Source organism: Bufo bufo, chromosome 8 (assembly GCF_905171765.1).
Source record: "Bufo bufo chromosome 8, aBufBuf1.1, whole genome shotgun sequence".
Lineage (NCBI taxonomy): Eukaryota > Metazoa > Chordata > Amphibia > Anura > Bufonidae > Bufo > Bufo bufo.
In genome coordinates, this window is record NC_053396.1 from 18,135,933 (window position 1) to 18,154,883 (window position 18,951).

General features: G+C 44.0%; 1 protein-coding gene across 1 annotated transcript in view; it reads left to right on the forward strand.

Annotated features, from left to right (window-relative positions):
* The window catches only part of PTGES (prostaglandin E synthase), a 51,773-nt gene extending 36,624 nt beyond the window's left edge, over nt 1-15,149 (forward strand). The window contains exon 3 of the mRNA XM_040405140.1: nt 13,867-15,149. Coding sequence (XP_040261074.1) covers nt 13,867-14,116 — 250 coding nt within the window. The 3' untranslated portion in view covers nt 14,117-15,149. The remainder of the gene's footprint in view (nt 1-13,866) is intronic.
* The last annotated feature ends 3,802 nt before the right edge of the window (nt 15,150-18,951 follow it).

Below are 18,951 nucleotides of genomic sequence, written 5' to 3' on the forward strand. Positions count from 1 at the left end.
TCCAGATAGGGATCAGTGTTTCGTAGGCAAGACTCTACAAGACTGCATGAGTGATCAGAAGAAGACACTGAGATGGACATGCTGAGCCACAGACCCTGAGCCACCTACCTTTGGCCAGAGTACCAGCCTTCTGAGATAGAGAGGGACAGCTAGCTCAGGCTTTTCTTCAACATGAAACATAAAACCTTCTTTTGCCTGGGAGAAGCCAGCTTAGTGCTTTCCCTGTATTGTTTTGTACCTGAATTTACTGCAGACCCTGACTCTCTGGACCTATCTCCCATTGAGGTGCACCACGCCTTACCATCCCCTCAGGAGAGCAACAACACGTGGTGACACTTTGATGGTGGTCCAGGGGACCCAACGTAGGGTTGAGACCACACCAAACTCGGCCACTGCCAGCTGCCATGAAGAGCACACATAAAAATAAATTTGTTTGTTTTCAGGTGTAAAAAATAGTACATTTACCAAAGCCAAAGTCCCAGCCACTACCAAGTGGCGAGGATGGCGTAAAATACCTGCGCATCAAAATATTGTTGCACAGACGTTTAAAAAGTTGCAAAAAGGGGTCTTGCAACTTTTTACACCAAAAACTAACGTAAATAGGTTTGTAAATGACCCCCATTATATTTCTCCTACAGCGGTACATTTACTCCTGTCGGCTTCCTGCTGTAGTTAATGGGGCTGAGAACTTGCACTTTGTATGTTTACTTTTGGAAAGTGTTTGGCATTTATTAAGAACAAGGTTCCTTTTCATTGTGTCTGAAGTTAATAATCTGATATTTCCCCCTCCCTTCCCGCTATATAATGACCCAAGGCTTTGGTTAAGTCCATGCTCTAGTTTGCATTGTGCGAGACTAAAGAATGCTTTTTTCCGAAAGGTTTCAGCTTGAGGAATGTTCCGGTTTCACTGCATTCATAAACATTATCTAGACCGTTAAAATGTTCAGGACGTCATATACTAGCTTCCAGTTTCCACGTGTTTTCTGGCCCTGTAGGGGCCCCAACAACTGCAAAATCTCATCTGCTGGTGCAATTTTTCTTTTACTACAGTATTTAAAGAAGAACTGTCCCCTCCCCTGACATGTCGAGGCCGCACACTGGCCACCAATGATAATAATACAATAGAGGGGGGGCCGGGGGGGTGCGCACACTGGCCACCAATGATAATACAATAGAGGGGGGGGGGGGGGGGGGGGGTCCGCACACTGTGCCACCAATGAAAATAATACAATGGAGGGAGGGGGGGGGGGCCGCACTGGCCACCAATGAAATTAAAACTGGGGAGGGAGGGGGGTCTGCCCCCTGCTGCCTGGCAGCCCCTGATCTCTTATAGGGGGCTATGATATGCACAATTAACTCCTTCAGGTGCAGCACCTGAGGGGTTAATTATGCGGATCACAGCCCCCTGTAAGAGATCGGGTGCTGCCAGGCAGCAGGGGGCAGTCATGTACACAGTTCTCAGTATATTCTAACTTGAAGCGTCCCCATCACCATGGGAACGCCTCTGTGTTAGAATATACTGTCGGATCTGAGTTTCACGATGTAACTCAAATCCGATGGTATATTCTAACATAGAGGCGTTCCCATGGTGATGGGGACGCTTCAAGTTAAAATATACCATCGGATTGGAGAAAACTCCGATCCTATGGTATATTAACTCCTGACTTTACATTGAAAGTCAATGGGGGACGGATCCGTTTGAAATTGCACCATATTGTGTCAACGTCAAAAGGATCCGTCCCCATTGACTTGCATTGTAATTCAGGACGGATCCGTTTGGCTCCGCACGGCCAGGCGGACACCAAAACGACTTTTTTTTTCATGTCCGTGGATCCTCCAAAAATCAAGGAAGACCCACGGATGAAAAAACGGTCACGGATCACGGAAAAACGGAACCTCGTTTTGCGGACCGTGAAAAAATACTGTCGTGTGCATGAGGCCTAATTCAGACGTCAGTGAATCATGGATGTCCGTGTTCTCCACAGACAGCACACTAGGATCTATTGATTTAATGTGTCTGTTTACATATCAGTTAGACATGCACTACTTTAGTCCGTGATGAGGACCATACAAGCCCATTGAATTTTATGAGTCCATAAAAAAAAACACTGACAGAACACAGTTGGCATCCATGTTGTCATTGATTTTCACAGACAATTGCAAGGAGACGCTCTGAAAACAAATGTTCAGCCTGAGGGCTCATTCCGATGTCCGTATCCATTTTGCAATTTTGCGGAACAGGTGCGGACCCATTCATTTAAAAAAAAGATAGAGCATGTCCTATTCTTGTCCGCGGACATGAATAGGCATTCACTATTATAGTTGCGGCCATGCGTAGTCCACAAATTGCGGAACGCACATGGGCCGGTATCCGTGTTTTTTGCTAAACACTACGGTCGTGTGAATGCGCCCTTACAGTGTCATGGACCTCATCATGGTCCCAGACTTGTGAATAAGACCTTAGACTGGCAACACTCAATTGGACTTTTAGGCTAGGGCTACACGTGTGCCAAAAAAAGTTGTGCGACAGTTTATGTAATGTATGTCTATGGTGTCAGAATGCGACAAGTGACATGATGCGACTGTGACAGTCACAAATAATCCAGACATGCTGCATTTTGTGTCGCATGTTGCACGTGAAATTCACTCCATTGACTTCAATATAAGTCATGCCGGACACATGACTCGCCAGCGACATGCCTGCAACTTGGCTGTGTTTTGACCGCCAAATTACAGCTCTAAAATAGTTGTGTGACAGCAAGTTGCAGAAATATTTTTTTAAGCGACTTTTGTTTTCTATGGAAATGGCTCAAATGGATGCCAAATGTGCAAACGTATCCATTTTTTTTAGAGGATCTATTTTTTACAGGATCCGTTCTTTTTTTCTTAATTTTTCTGTTCTTCTAACGGAAGAACAGCGATCCGCTGCGGCTGCCCCACAGTGGGTGTTCGTGAATTGTGGCCTGCAATTTGCGGGCTGCAGCACGGCCACGGGGCGCACACGTTCGTGTGCAAGGGGCCTAAGATGAAGAGAACAGGGACCTGAGCTTCATGCACATGACTGTATTTTTCATCCCTGTTCTATCTGTAGGTTTTGCGGATAGCACACTCTGACCTATTCATCTCTATGCGGCCATGCACACATCCATTTTTCCATTTCACAAATTATAGTACAAGTCCAATATACTGCTCCATATTGCGGATGAGAACAGCCATTTATTGATGGTAGTAAAAAATATAGAAAGAAGGCACACGAAATGTATCTGTATTTTGCGGACCGAAATACAGACTCGAATGTGTAGCCTTAACTACAGGAAGTGCAGAGGTTGCAGTCACAGCCCTTAAAGGCACCTCTGCCCTTTATGGGTACCTGCACACAGGTGCAGGTTTACTAATAGAAACAGATTTCTGAGCGTTTCTGCACCAAAACCCACATGTGTTACTTGCAGTTTTTTGGTGCCAGTTTGATGCGGATTTGCCACAGATCTCAAAATTGCATTGCAAAGGATGAAATCCTCACAAAAAATCACACAGACAATTGACATAGGGCGCATTCACACAAGAGCGACGTGTTTTGCGGTCCTCAAATTGAGGATCCACAAAACACGGACGCTGCCTGTGTGCATTCCGCAATTTGCGGAACGGGCAGCCCATTATAGAAATGCCTATTCTTGTCAATTGCGGACAGGAATAGGACACGCTTTATATTTTTAACGAGAATGCAGAACGGATTTATAGATGCCTACAGCACACAGTGTGCTGTCCACATCCATTGAAATGAATGGGTCCGCACCCAAAATTGCGGAAAGGATGCGGACTCATTCATGCGGTGGATTTCTATATCTGCATTTCTAGTTTCCGCACAAAAGAAAATCTCACACGGCCATTTTCAGAACCAATTGAAGTCAACGGGGCTATTTACATGGCAGTTTTTTTTAGCGGCCAGTGAATAGCAGCCATCAAAAAATAGGACACGTTCTATTTTTCGTCATTTTCACGGCCAGACCCCATTGAAATCTATGGGGCCGTTTTTTAAGTTTTATGGTTGGGGTTAGAGTTAGGCCCCTTTCACACGGGCGAGTATTCCGCGCGGATGCGATGCGTGAGTTGAACGCATTGCACCCGCACTGAATCCCGACCCATTCATTTCTATGGGGCTGTGCACACGAGCGGGGATTTTCACGCATCACTTGTGCGTTGCGTGAAAATCGCAGCATGCTCCTCTTTGTGCGTTTTTCACGCAACGCAGGCCCCATAGAAGTGAATGGGGTTGCGTGAAAATCGCAAGCATCCGCAAGCAAGTGCGGATGCGGTGCGATTTTCACGCACGGTTGCTAGAAGACAATCGGGATGGAGACCCGATCATTATTATTTTCCCTTATAACATGGTTATAAGGGAAAATAATAGCATTCTGAATACAGAATGCATAGTAAAATAGCGCTGGAGGGGTTAAAAAAATATATATATTATTTAACTCACCTTAGTCCAGTTGATCGCGCAGCCCGGCATCTCTTCTGTCTCCTTTGCTGAACAGGACCTGTGGTGACGTTACTCCGGTCATCACATGGTCCATCGAATGATCTTTTACCATGGTGATGGATTATGTGATGGATCATGAGATGACCGGAGTGACGTCACCACAGGTCCTGTTCCTGCAATGAATGCTCACCACAGGTCCTGTTCAGCAAAGGAGACAGAAGAGAAGCCGGGCTGCGCGATCAACTGGACTAAGGTGAGTTAAATATTTTTTTATTTGTTTTTAACCCCTCCAGCGCTATTTTACTATGCATTCTGTATTCAGAATGCTATTATTTTCCCTTATAACCATGTTATAATGGAAAATAATACAATCTACAGAACACCAATCCCAAGCCCGAACTTCTGTGAAGAAGTTCGGGTATGGGTACCAAACACGCGCGATTTTTCTCGCGCGAGTGCAAAACGCATTACAATGTTTAGCACTCTGTGCGGAAAAATCGCGCGTGTTCCTGCAACGCACCCGCACATTTTCCCGCAACGCCCGTGTGAAAGGGGCCTTAATGTTTTAACGCTTTTCAACAGGAGTGCAACCCTTCTAATGGTCATTAAAGACGGACAGATGGCAGAAAATGGATGCAAAATAGAAGTGGAAAACTGACAGTGTGTCTGTTTTTAATTGCCGTTTTTTTCACTGTAGTGTGCAGGTAGCCTTAGTCCTCGTTCACATTTCCGTGTCAGTGTCACGTTTGTGGAAAAAAAAGTGCCCGTGGTTCATCTATGAAGATGGCTGTGAAGTATCCGTGTTTGGTCTGTGTGCTGAAAATTATTTTTAAAGGATCTCCTATCAGTCTTTAGTGAAAAACGGATGCAACACAGATGCCATCCACGTTGTGAGTTTCACAGACCCATAGACTTCAATGAGTGTGATTAGTACGCATCACGGACCAAAGTCGTTTATGTCCCGCAGTCAGTAAAAAAATGACTGATATGTGCACAGACACATTAAAATAAATGGGTGAAAAACTGAAATGTGAACGAGGCCTTAGAGGTGACCTGTTTTAACTAATTTAACAATGGGGTACAGGAGCCTCAAGGCAGAGACCCAACTCTGACCCTGGATCCTGGGTGTCATTTTGGGGATGTTTTGTTTGAAATTCACATCATTCTACCCAGGAGGTGTTTTATTTGGAGAGTGAAGCCAGGCATGGGAGGTCAGATGTAATTCCATGCGCTCAGTGTTTGTCTAGATGTAGGTTTTACCCTGATCTCTCTGGATTAGTGTCTTTTGCGCTGGGATACTCTTCACAAAGAGCAGTTTACTTTGTCGCTAGGTAAAGTGACTTCTCTAATAGGGCCATAAAACCCTGTCTGTCTTTACTTGCTGATGATGGGTACGGGTATGACAAAGCATGTGGGGGGAGGAGGTTTGTGCAGACGTATATTGGGCAGTCTGTACCGCAGAACAACTCCTGAGACGTAGAAAGGCTTTCTGTAATGATATGATGCTACACAGGATGCATTACATTTTATGACAATTCCACCCAAAGCTGACTCTTCAGTTTGGCAGAATTAAAGGGGTATTCCTGTTGGCAAAAGTTATCCCCTATCCACAGGATAGGAGATAACTATCAGATCGGTGGGGGTCCTTCTGCTGGGACACCCACCGATTATGAGAACAGGGGCCCCTTACCCCTTGCAGCCTCTTGCAGCTCTCCTGAAATGACCAAAGCTCCCCGTTCTCATGATCGGTGGGGGTCCCAGTGGTAGGACTCCCACGATCTAATTGTTATCTCCTATCCTTTGGATAGGGGATAACTTTTACCAACAGGAATACCCCTTTAAAATGTAGTCCAAAAAGGTGTATCAGCTAAAACTGCAGGCGGTGCCAATACCAGGTGGCACCAAACTGTGCATTCTACAGTACATTCCATTTTTACCAAGATCTGGTGCACTGCAAGTACCTTATAAGCACCAGAAGGTGGCTCCATTTTGGTTTTGCTTATTAAACATTGACTTTTTGTCTCCAAAAATGACTTAAGGGCACTTGTCAGCAGGATCAACCCTATTAAATCAAACATACTTTCATGTAGGGCACATCCTGCAGAGTAAAGTGATACCTATCTTGTGAAAATTGGTTGTGTGATTTCCGAAAAAAAAATACTTTTATTCTATGTGCACATGAGGGTTTCAGTCCACCGAGGGGAGTGGCCAACACTGGAAAGCTGAAGGGCTGTGGTCACTGAGTAGTTAGGCTCCGCCCCTCTGTGCACTGAGGCCCTGATTTGCATTAAGAATTAAAGTTTTTTTTTTTCTCTTTCCTCAGGAACCCCACAAGTGATTTTTCACAAGACATATATCATTTTAATCGGCAGGATCAAGCCTGATAGGCAGTATGCCTGGTTTAATAGGGTTAATCCTGTTGACAGGTGGTCTTTACAGGGGTTGTTTGAGAATTTTTTTTCCATGAACAGCGCCACTATTGCCCACAGGCTTTGTTCGATACTGTAACTTCAAGTAAATTGAGCCAAGCTGTAATACCAGACACAGCCCATGGGCAAGAGTGGCACCATTTCTGGAAGAAATGCATTTTTTTCTAATCTCAGACAATGCTGATTGATATGTTTCAGTCTTGTGCACTGCTTTATGTTTAGATGGCACTGGGATTCTGGATTCAGATCTGACCTGGCAACATCTAGCTGTTCGTAGTTTGTATGATCTTCTGATGAGTTGCTTTCCGGTTTTCTGGTTTCCTCTAAGAACTCACTGATGGAACTGACCTTAGGGTGAATGTGAAATAAGGAAATTAGATAGTAAACCCCACAGAATTTTCGGCTGAGAGCTGCAAAATATATGTGCTCCATAAATTAGGAATAAATAGTAATGTAAATAATAATTAAATGTAACAATAAAGAAAAGTAAAATAATATAAAATAAAATATGAAGAAAAAATGTAACAATAAAGAAATGAAAAATAGTATAAAATAAATAAAATGCTTAATAAACCTAAAAAAATAAACGTAACAATCAAAAGTAATATAAAATAAATAAATAAAATGAAACAATGAATAACTATAAAAAATTAATAAATGTAACAAGAAAGAAAATTAATATTAAACAAATAAATACAATGCAATATAAATCTAAAAAATAATATGTCACAATAAAAAAGAAAATAACATCATATCAGCATGGCTTCATGAGGGATCGGTCATGGTAAGGCTACGTCTACACGACGACATTTGTCACGCGACATTTTTTATAATGGCAGCCTATGGTGTCGCACTGCAACATGCAACATGCTGCGACTGTGACGCAACAGTCACAGAAAATCCATTCGAGATGGATTTTTCTGCAACTGTTGCATCGCAGTCGCAGCATGTTGCAGTGCGACACCATAGACTGCCATTATAAAAATTGTCGCGCGACACTGTTGCGCTACAAATGTTGCAGTGTAGTTGTGCCCTATCTGTCGCGCGACAAATGTCGTCGTGTAGACCTAGCCTTAATCAGTTTCTATGAGAAGGTAAGTTCTAGGCTTGACAGCGGCGAATCAATGGATGTCGTATATCTGGACTTCTCCAAAGCATTTGACACTGTACCACATAAAAGGTTAGTATAGAAAATGAGAATGCTCGGACTGGGAGAAAATGTCTGTAAGTGGGTAAGGCTACTTTCACACTGCCGTTTCAGGGTCCGCCTGTGAGATCCTTTTCAAGACTCTCACAGGCGGCCCCAAACGGATCAGTTTAGCCCCAATGCATTCTGAATGGATAAGGATCCGATCAGAATGCATCAGTTTGGCTCCGTTGCGCCTCCATTCCGCTCTGGAGGCAGATACCAAAACACTGCTTGCAGCGTTTTGTTGTCCGCCTGGCGGTGCGGAGCCATATGGATCCGCCCTGACTTACACTTAGGCTTAGAATTTTTTTGACTTAGGCCCCTTTCACACGGGCGTTGCGGGAAAATGTGCGGGTGCGTTGCAGAAACACGCGTGGTTTTTCCGCGCGAGTGCAAAACATTGTAATGCATTTTGCACTCGTGTGAGAAAAATCGTGCCTGTTTGGTACTCAAACCCGAACTTCTTCACAGAAGTTCGGGCTTGGGATCAATGTTCTATAGATTGTATTATTTTCCCTTATAACATGGTTATAAGGGAAAATAATAGTATTCTGAATACAGAATGCATAGTAAAATAGCGCTGGAGGGGTTAAAATAAATAAATAATTTAACTCACCTTAGTCCACTTGACCGGGCTGCCGGCATCTCCTTCTGTCTTCTTCTTTGCTGATTGTAGGAACAGGACCTGTGGTGACGTCACTCCGGTCATCACATGGTCCATCACATGATCCATCACCATGGTAAAAGATCATGTGATGGATCATGTGATGACCGGAGTGACGTCACCACAGGTCCTGTTCCTACAATCAGCAAAGAAGGAGACAGAAGGAGATGCCGGCAGCCCGATCAAGTGGACTAAGGTGAGTTAAATTTTTTAATTTATTTTTTTAACCCCTCCAGCGCTATTTTACTATGCATTCTGTATTCAGAATGCTATTATTTTCCCTTATAACCATGTTATAAGGGGAAATAATAATGATCGGGTCTCCATCCCGATCGTCTCCTAGCAACCGTGCGTGAAAATCGCACCACATCCGCACTTGCTTGCGATTTTCACGCAACCCCATTCACTTCTATGGGGCCTGCGTTGCGTGAAAAATGCTGAATATAGAGTATGCTGCGATTTTCACGCAACGCACAAGTGATGCGTGAAAATCACCGCTCATGTGAACAGCCCCATAGAAATGAATGGGTCGGGATTCAGTGTGGGTGCAATGCGTTCAACTCACGCATCGCATCCGCGTGGAATACTCGCCCGTGTGAAAGGGGCCAAAGAGTTCAAGAGGGGCCTGGATGTATTTATGGAGTGTAGTAATATTACAGGCTATGGCTACTAGAGAGGGGTCGGGGATCCAGGGAGTTATTCTCATTGCCTGATTCGGGAAATAATCTTTTTACCCTAAAGTGGGGAAAATTGGCTTCTACCTCACAGGTTTTTTTTTTTTTTGCCTTCCTCTGCATCAACTTGCAGGATGACAGGCTGAACTGGATGGACAGATGTCTTTTTTCGGCCTTATATACTATGTTACTATGTAAAATAAAATGCAAAAATACAATAATTATAAAAAATGTATAAATGTAACAATAAAGAAAATTAAGAAGATAATATAAATTAAAAAATAATAAATGTAACAATAAAGAAAAGAAAAAAGAAAAAATAAATAAAATGAAAAAATATTCAGCAAAAAAGTAATAAAGAAAATAAAAATAAATAGTTTAAAATAGTAAGAAAAATAAAATGTGCATACTGTATAACCTTATGATGGAAGGACGTTACTGTACGGTATGTTGCGGTTGTAACATTTTTGGAAACTTTAGGCATGCGGAAACAACTGAAAGCTCAGCTCACTCTGTGTATACACACATATACAGCTGAGATTTGTGTATACATAGCTTTTGCTTGTCTTGCTGATGAAAAGGGAACTCCCTAGCTAATGTTTATACAGCCCCTGTTTATACAAGGTCTCACTTGTCCTACTGATTCTCCTTCAGAGAAAGTGGAGAAGGGATCCATCCAGTATGAAATCTGCACTTAATTACTAGATGGCAGGAGGAGACTGTCTACTTTAGAGACGGCCTTTCATTCTGTCCAAAAATTTTCCTGGATCGTATTCCAGGCTCAAGGCTACATGGGAAATTGGAGACAAGTTGCAGAATGAAAAGATTCAGCTGCAGATCTTCTGACGTTGTTCGCTTTGCTGCTGCTTGTGGAAATTTGAAGGCGTTTTTCGGGGTGGAGGTGGGGGGGCTGCTACCTCTAGGAACCTCAGTAACAGAAATACTTCTCAGGAGCCTATAGGCACAAGAATCTCTCATTCAAGTGCCCGAGATATGGCCGACCCTCTATGGGTACTCTACTACCCAAGTGTGCTACAGCTAATGGTGTAGGTCTACACCCCGCTGAATTCATGTCTGGATTATAGCATGGGCAAAAGGGCTACTTTCACACTTGCGTTTTTACTGGATCCGGCAGGGTTCAGCAAAAACGCTTCCGTTACTGATAATACAACCATCTGCATCCGTTATGAACGGATCCGGTTGTATTATCTTTAACATTGCCAAGACGGATCCGTCATGAACTCCATTAAAAGTCAATGGGGGACGGATCCGTTTTCTATTGTGTCAGATTGTGTCAGAGAAAACGGATCCGTCCCCATTGACTTGCATTGGGGGTCATGCCGAGTCTGTCTTGCTCTGCATCCCAGGACGGAAAGCAAACTACAACATGTTGCGGTCTGCTGTCCGGCATTGAAACGCAACCAAACATAACGGAATGCATTTTGGAGCACTTCGTTCTGTTCAGTTCAGTTTTGTCCCCATTGACAATGAATGGGGACAAAACTGTAGAATTTTTTTTTCCGGTATTGAGCCCCTATGACGGATCTCAATACCGGAAAACTAAAACGCTAGTGTGAAAGTAGCCTGAGAGGACCAACATGGGGGCTACCGGCATGGCCTAAACACATCACCTTCTGTGGTATTATTTAGGAACGTTATTATTTGAGCATTACATGGCATTTTTTCTATGGCACCGTTTTGTGTTCACTGTATGGCACTACTATGTAGGAACTTCATGGCTGTAGCTGTATTGTACGAATACTTTATAGTATGGTTACGTGGCACATATGGTGCCATATAAAAACAATAAGGCCTCATCCCTCATGGCCAATTAAGTGAAAAATGTAAAAAAGAGAAATAAAATCGCTCACCTCACTGATATAACAACCAATAGTAAATTACTGAACCCCCTACATATAACAAACCACTTTAGGGATTATTATAACTCATTATATAACTTAAAAGAAGACAAATCAACAACAATTAGCAGAACAATAGCATGGACAAAAGGGGCTCCAAATGCCTCCACCATGAAATACAACATCACATCAAGACTATTTATCATTCTCAGCTTTGCACTACACTGTCACTGGCAAATGAGCCTCTAGGAGCAACGAGGGCGTTGCCGTTACACCTAGAGGTTCTGCTCTTTCTGCAACTGCTGCCCTCTCTGCACTTTGATTGATAACGCCGTAGTGTAAACATGATCATGCCAGACCCTGCCAATCAAAGTGTGGAGGGTGCGGCAGTTGCAGAGAGGCCTGAGCCTCTAGGTGTAATGGCAACGCCCCCATTGCTCTTAGAGCCTCATTTGCATATATTAAAACATCATTTTTCTCAGCAGTGCGGGCACATGTGAACATGGGCCCAATACAGATGCCTTCAGCTGCCAAGTGCACATGTAACAGGTCAGCCAGTGTCATAGGTACAAAACTGCTGACAGATGCCCTGTAAGATATCATTTAGACTTTATACAGTTTAAAAAAGCAGAATTATGATGGTATTACTCTCCATTTTTCCATCCCCAAAAAAAGATGAGACCCCACATATGTTTGCCCAAGGGCCTAAACGCAAGGCTTGATTCTGAGTGGAGGCTATGGCGCCAGCTATCACTCCAAGAACTATAATTCAGGCCTGACCCTGAGAATCGGACATTCATTCCCAATGGGTCACCCATGGGCACAGAAGAGGAAGAGGGCCTTTCCTTGCTGGGCCAGGGCTTCAGACATGTGCTAACGTGAGACAGCCGCACCCATAGAAATGGCAGTTCGGCAGAGTTGAGTGGTAATCACAAGGAAGCAGAGGTGTTAGTGCCAATAGACATGACTAATATTTGCAATCACTTGACACAAATGTCACGAAATTAGTTCCGCTATTGGGATTACACGGTTCACCGACAGTTGAAGTCACATTATTAGCTCTGCTATACTGAAATGGGAAACTTTGCTCTTGAGATATACCTTCCCCATGTATCATGACTGCCCTTCCCAACTTGATGAGGGAAATTCATTATTGCTCCTATGTCTATTTTTGGCATAAAAAGTGGAAATTGCCATTTTATACAGCCTTCGCCAATTTTACGGAAAGAGGGTGTGGGGAGGGCGGGGCTCATTCTTCATTATTTACGAAAGAAACTGGTGTAAATAATAATGACCAAAATCTACGACAGCCCCGGGGCTGCCGTAGATTTCATTCCGGTGCACGGAGAGCCGGAAGAGGCAGGTAATTTATGACAAGGCCTCCACCGGGAGAGCAGGCCTTGATAAATCAGGGCCTCTGGGGTGAATTTATCACAGACCAGGGTCTATGATATCCCTGTGCGTTGTCAGAGACTGTGCCTAAATTATGATGAGGCACCTGTGCACCTAAACTGAAATCTACGTCGGCTCCTTGCTGATATCAGTCTTCTTCTACTCCAAAAAACAGGCGTAAAAGAAGAATAAATATGATGGGGCCACTGTCCCTGCCCTCGCCAGCTGCCTTTTTGGGAGAGTGACGTGGTTGGCGGAGAAACGCCACTTACGTAAAAACTTTGGCACAAGGATATGCCACCTGTCATATAGGTGTCGGTCCCAGCTCTGGACCCCGAAAGTGAACAAAAGGACAGTGCGCACGCTCGGCTATTTTCGGAAGTCCCATAGAAGGGAATGGAGTGCGCACCACGCAAGCTCGGTCACCTCTCCATTCACCTGGATGGGTTTTCTACGTAATGCAGGATCGGAAAGGTCCTCTATATTGAGAGACTCTCTAACTGCTTTCAGCTCTGACCAAGAGAGATTAGGATCCTGAACAGAGGACCCTCCCCCCTCTGTTAAATCTAAAATCTCTAATAGGGTTGAAGAAAATAAGCTTTCTAAAGTAGACAAGGTTATGTTTACTGAGTCAGCAAATATAAAATCCAGCATCTATGAAATACACCTTCATTACTGTTTGGGATGTTTTTGATTGTTTAGGTTTGTTTCTTACTCTGTGAGGCGAGGAAACAAAAAGGCTTGCCTGGAGACTGTCAGCAAGCAGGGTCGGTAGGATACTGAGGTGCTAAACGGCCAACCCGAACCATAGACCATTCATAGCAGCGCACTACTGTGTGCTCACAGGTCTAAACAGAGACAAAGAAGAAGGAGATCTGTCAACAGCAGCTTGTTGGCCATTACAATGATGGCAGACCTTTTACTCCATGTACAACATGTATTACTACACAGTCACCACTGATGGAAAGCCTAAGGTGATAGATACAGGCATACCTAAAGCTGCTGTTGACGGATCTTGTTATTTCAGCAGGTAGTGTTCCTTTAAATTTCACGTGATCACTCATAAAAGGTGACTACCGGTATGGTATGAACTATGAAGGACTTTTTTACTGCCTTCTTATTAGGTTTTTTATTTTTATTTGATTTAATGTTTTAATGTGCCTGTTTTATCTTCCCTAGAGCTCATCGCAATGACATGGAGAACATCTACCCGTTCCTTTTCCTTGGTGCCATCTACTCCTTACTGGATCCCAACCCAAGCATCGCCAGGATCCATTTCTTAGTTTTCTTCATTGGCCGCTTAGTACATACAGCGGCCTATGTGCTGGCCTTGAAAGCCCCGACACGTTCCCTTGCCTACAGCATAGCTCAGCTGCCATGCTTCTCTATGGCTCTCCAAATTCTTTTTTCAGTCGCCTCCTACTGGTAGACAAAAGCATAGCGTGTTCATACACTACATGGCCGGAATACAGTTCAGTATTGACCATCAACCTCCTCGATGCCTTGTGTGCCTTGTTCATTGGGAATATGTATTTTTGAAACTATACATCAGTATTTTGACTGCATGTTATTTCATGTCGACAGTTTGCGATGTAGCTTTTATATTGTTTGTATACCATTGATGAAGGAGTTGTTTTTTTTTGTTCGATTTGGGGTCTTAAAGGAGTTGTCTCAGAGTTTTTTTTTTCAGCAGCACCCCTGACCATAGGCATGTGTCTGGTACTGCAGCTCAATACTGATCAGCAATACCAGACACAGCCCACGAGCAAGAGTGGTACCGTTTTTTTGTTTTTTACCTTATTTTCTAGTCTCAGACAACCCCTTTAAGGGAGGGGGGGGGCATTGTATAGAAGATGGAGGGAGTAGACACTTTTTCTTTGGCTGAATGTCAGATGTTTTAAAGCTGTCTCCTGAAATACAAAGACTGATGTTATAGGCATGTCCTTTCTCAGGGGGCATGTCCTTTATGCTATAGCTGTAACTGCTACCGCTTCTAACAGAAGATACGGCTGGTGATAGTTGAAGATTTAAACTGAGCATGTGCGGCCACCTCAGTGAAGTGGACAAGAAATAAGAAAAAAGAACAAACAGCAGGTGGCGCTATACAGATACATTTTATTGAATAGCTCAGTGGCTACACAAAATTTTTAATTGCCTGCAATAACGAAAATGTTCAGATTCAGGTGATGATTTGAAAAAGGTAGAATATTTTTCATGGCACAACCCCCTTTAAGGGAGAGCAAACCGCACATGCGCAGCCACCCTCCAATTACCACTATAGTAACTCTAGGGTCTCATAGTGGTGAAGGAAGGGGTGCACGGCTTGCTTTCCATTCACTGCTATGCACGCTCGCTCGGCTATATTCAGAACTCCCATAGCAGTGAATGGAAAGGAGGCAGCGCATTGATGATGTGCTCTATGTTAAAGGATTTCTGCAGTTTGTTTTAACTGATGATCTATCCTCTGGATAGATCATCAGTATCTGACCGGCGGGGGTCCGACACCCGGGACCCCCGCCGATCAGCTGTTTGAGAAGGCAGCGGCGCTCCTGCAGCGCCGCCGGCTTCTCACTGTTCACCGCTGGCCCAGTGACATCACGACTTGTATCAACTGGCCTGGGCACGGCCAAGGTCCGTTCACTTGAATGGAGCTTAGCCGCGCCCACGCTAGTTGATACTAGTCGTGAAGTCACTGGGCCAGCGGTAAACAGTGAGAAGGCCGCGGAGCTGCAGGAGTGCCGCTGTCTTCTCAAAAAGCTGATCGGCGGGGGTCCCGGGTGTCGGACCCCCGCCGGTCAGATGCTGATGATCTATCCTCTGGATAGATCATCAGTTAAAACAAACTGTAGAACCCCTTTAAGTGAGACCCACCTGTATCTGACATTTATTCCCCAGACAGAACGACCCCTTATCTTTATGTATGTCCCACATAGAGTAGAAATACTCAGGAATTCATTGACTATTGCAGCATACAATGTGCTTTCTTTTCACATGCTCCAGCTATCTGAGTTTTGCGGCATGGCTCCATGACCCGGACCACCTTTCGGGTGTGGAGTTTATACGCATTTACATTAAAGGGATGTTTTTGTCCCATTTGGGGGCCCTTCCCAGTAGGATGGGGGTGGGGCTTGCGAGTAACCAGCGATTTAGGATTTAAATGTTGCTAGGTGTGATATATGTGCCTAATTTTTGTGCTTTTAATGTGAATTCTTTTCTCAGACCTGGGAGGATGAAGAATGATTTGCAAACCTGGTTCTGAATCCAGCTGGCAGATCACAGCTATGGTCCACATTGTTTGGATCACGTTTCAGATATCTATGGGTCATCTGGTTGAGACAGTACATAAATATTGTATCTGGGCTGTGCAGTTGCTTGCAAATCCATGAAGGTTATGTGGCTGCTTCTGAAGATGCTATGAGGCCTGTGAAGAAGTGTTCTGGCTTCCACTGGATCTGGAGCAAAGCAGGGGTCATAGGAGAAATGAACCGAACGTCATGCCATGCAAGCCAATGGGAAGGACTTCCCTTTTTGTTTAAGATGTTGTCTTAATATTGCTATGTCACCCCACGATCAGCTCATTGGCTCTTTATTCAACAAAAGGATCAGAAAAGGAATATGACTACGCATGAAGATTATGTCACATGGAAGGATATATGTACACATTCCATACTGAGCATGGGCGTAGGGTCCTTTCCTATGTACCAGTAGTTGTGAATGACTCAATGCTAACAAATGTCAACACCGAAAGGGAAGAACTACCTTAAAGAGATTGTCCAGGAATCTATGCTATTTTAAATTCCCTGCCGGACCTGTGAAGGGAAGCATTCTTACCTGCTCCCGCCACTCAGTTTTGACTCCCTGGGTCACCAATGTCTTAAATGTACTTAAGTCCCTGCATGTAAACTTTCCGAATGGAGGGGGTCACATGCTCCTCTGCCAGCAATAAAAGTTTACGCACAGTGAACACAGTGGTGGACCCACAGAGCTATGACCGATAGGGTTAGGAGCAGGTATGTATGCTTCCCTTGACAAGTGTGCAGGGGAGGGGCAGGGTATTTAAGGCAAAAGAGAATCCTGGACAACACCTTTGAAGGGAAGGTCCAGGTTTAGACAATGTAGCAACTTTTTGAATAAATATATCTTACCACTTTGTGAATACAGCTCCTATGCATCTCCATGGATACAGACTACAAACAAACCCTGTGTCGTCTGATCCTGCACCCATGCTTACTTTTATCTGCTTCCTATTAACTTAAAGGGTTTTTCCAAGATTTTAATACTGATGACCTATCCTCTGGATAAGTCCTCAATATCTGATCGGTGGGGGTCCAACACCATTCAGCTGGTCGAGAAGGCAGTGGTGCTCGCAGTCCTAGACCAGTGATGATACATTCATCGGTCACATGACCTAGGCACAGCTCAGCCCCATAGAAGTGAATGGGGCTGAGCGCGATACCAAGCACAGCCACTATACAATGTACGGCGCTGTGCTTGGTGAGCTGCGAGAAAGCCGTGGCGCTCACAGGAGTGCCGATGCCTTCTCAAACAGCTGATCAGCGGGGGAGTCCGAGGTGTCAGACCACCACCGATCAGATTCTAATGACCTATCCAGAGGATAGGTCATCAGTATCAAAGTCTTGGAAAACCCTTTTAAGGGTACAACGCCACAGAATGGGTTTGGCCACAGCTGCCTCTTATTTAAAGGGGTATTCCCCTCTGAGACAATGGGGGTATATCGCTAGGATATGCCTCCATTGTCTGATAGGTGCGGGTCCCACCTCTGGGACACACACCTATCTCGTAAACTGAGCCGGCGAAGTGAAGGAGGACGTGCCACCCTCCATACATGTTTATGGGGCTGCCGAAAATATAAAAATATTTACGTCGACCCCATAGAAATAAATAGGAGCCCACCGCGCCCTCCTTCACTTTGCTGACTCGGTTTATGAGATAGGAGCGGCTCCTAGAGATGGGACCTGCACATATCAAACCATGGGGGCATATACTAGCGGTATGCCACTGGATAGTCGGTCTGCATTGATAATGGCATTAAATAAGAAGCTGCTTACTAATGTAGGCAAGCAAGAAGTACAAGACAAATGGAAGAGAGTGTGACTGCAGGACCAGACTGCAAAGGGTTTAATTGTAGTCTGTATCCATGGACATGTATAGGAGCTGTATACACAATTTGGTAGCAGATTTTTTTAAATCAAAAATATTAAAATTGATTCATTGTTTAAATTTACATGCACTGTTGTTGTAATGAAAGTTGCATAAGTGGACACACCATTGCTGTAAATGCTGCCAACCTATGGACCAGACATCTTTATTTTTCATGTTAGAAAATTATATTTTAGATGATTGTAAAGACATAAGAAACCAATCCGAATGGGAATGTCAATCTCTGGAAGGACTCTTTTTATTTTAGAATTCATTGTTTTGTTTTGTTTTTACTATTTGTTGAATTTTATGTTCATAATAAACTATGCTTCCATTTGTATCATACCTACAGCAGGTGAACATTGCCCTCTAGTGGACTATCCTGAAATAGCACATCATGATGTGTGGGGTATACTGTACATTGGTCATAGTGGTAAACCACTGCTGTGTGCACATCCTAGTGAAATACTAGGAGGAAACCCACAAAAACACAAGGAGAACATACAAACTTCATGCAGATGTTCTCCTTGGTCAGATACAAACCCAGGACCCCAGCGCGTAACCAGTGGATGGAAGGGGGATGTCTGACCCTGGGCCTCTTGGGACCTGTTTAAATTGCGCTCCCCTGATGGATCCCAGTTCTCTGGCTCTGATGGGGGCAATCTGACCCTCTCATAACACTGCCACTGTCTACACTAACATATTCACATTTCCTGAAATGCTCTGTGCTGCTGGAGCACTCTGCATTTTCTACTTATGATGTCATACTTCTCTACATTCTTATGTTCATATCCAGTCAGAGCCTCTCTCACATACAGCCCGTTCACACTAAAGGCCCCCATTTCCTAGGACAGACAGTATTATTAGTGATATAGGGTGGTATTATTTTGGAACTGAATTGTACTGTAGTATCATGGGGAACTATAGTATATGGCAGTATTGTGCGGGATCTTTATTGGAGTATTTTGGGAATGCTGTACATTATTTAGGTTCTATAGGGTGGTATTATTTGGGCAATATATGGCAGTGTTATATGGGCTCTTTATTGGAGTATTTTGGGAATGCTGCACATTATTTAGGCTCTGTATGATATTATTAATTGGG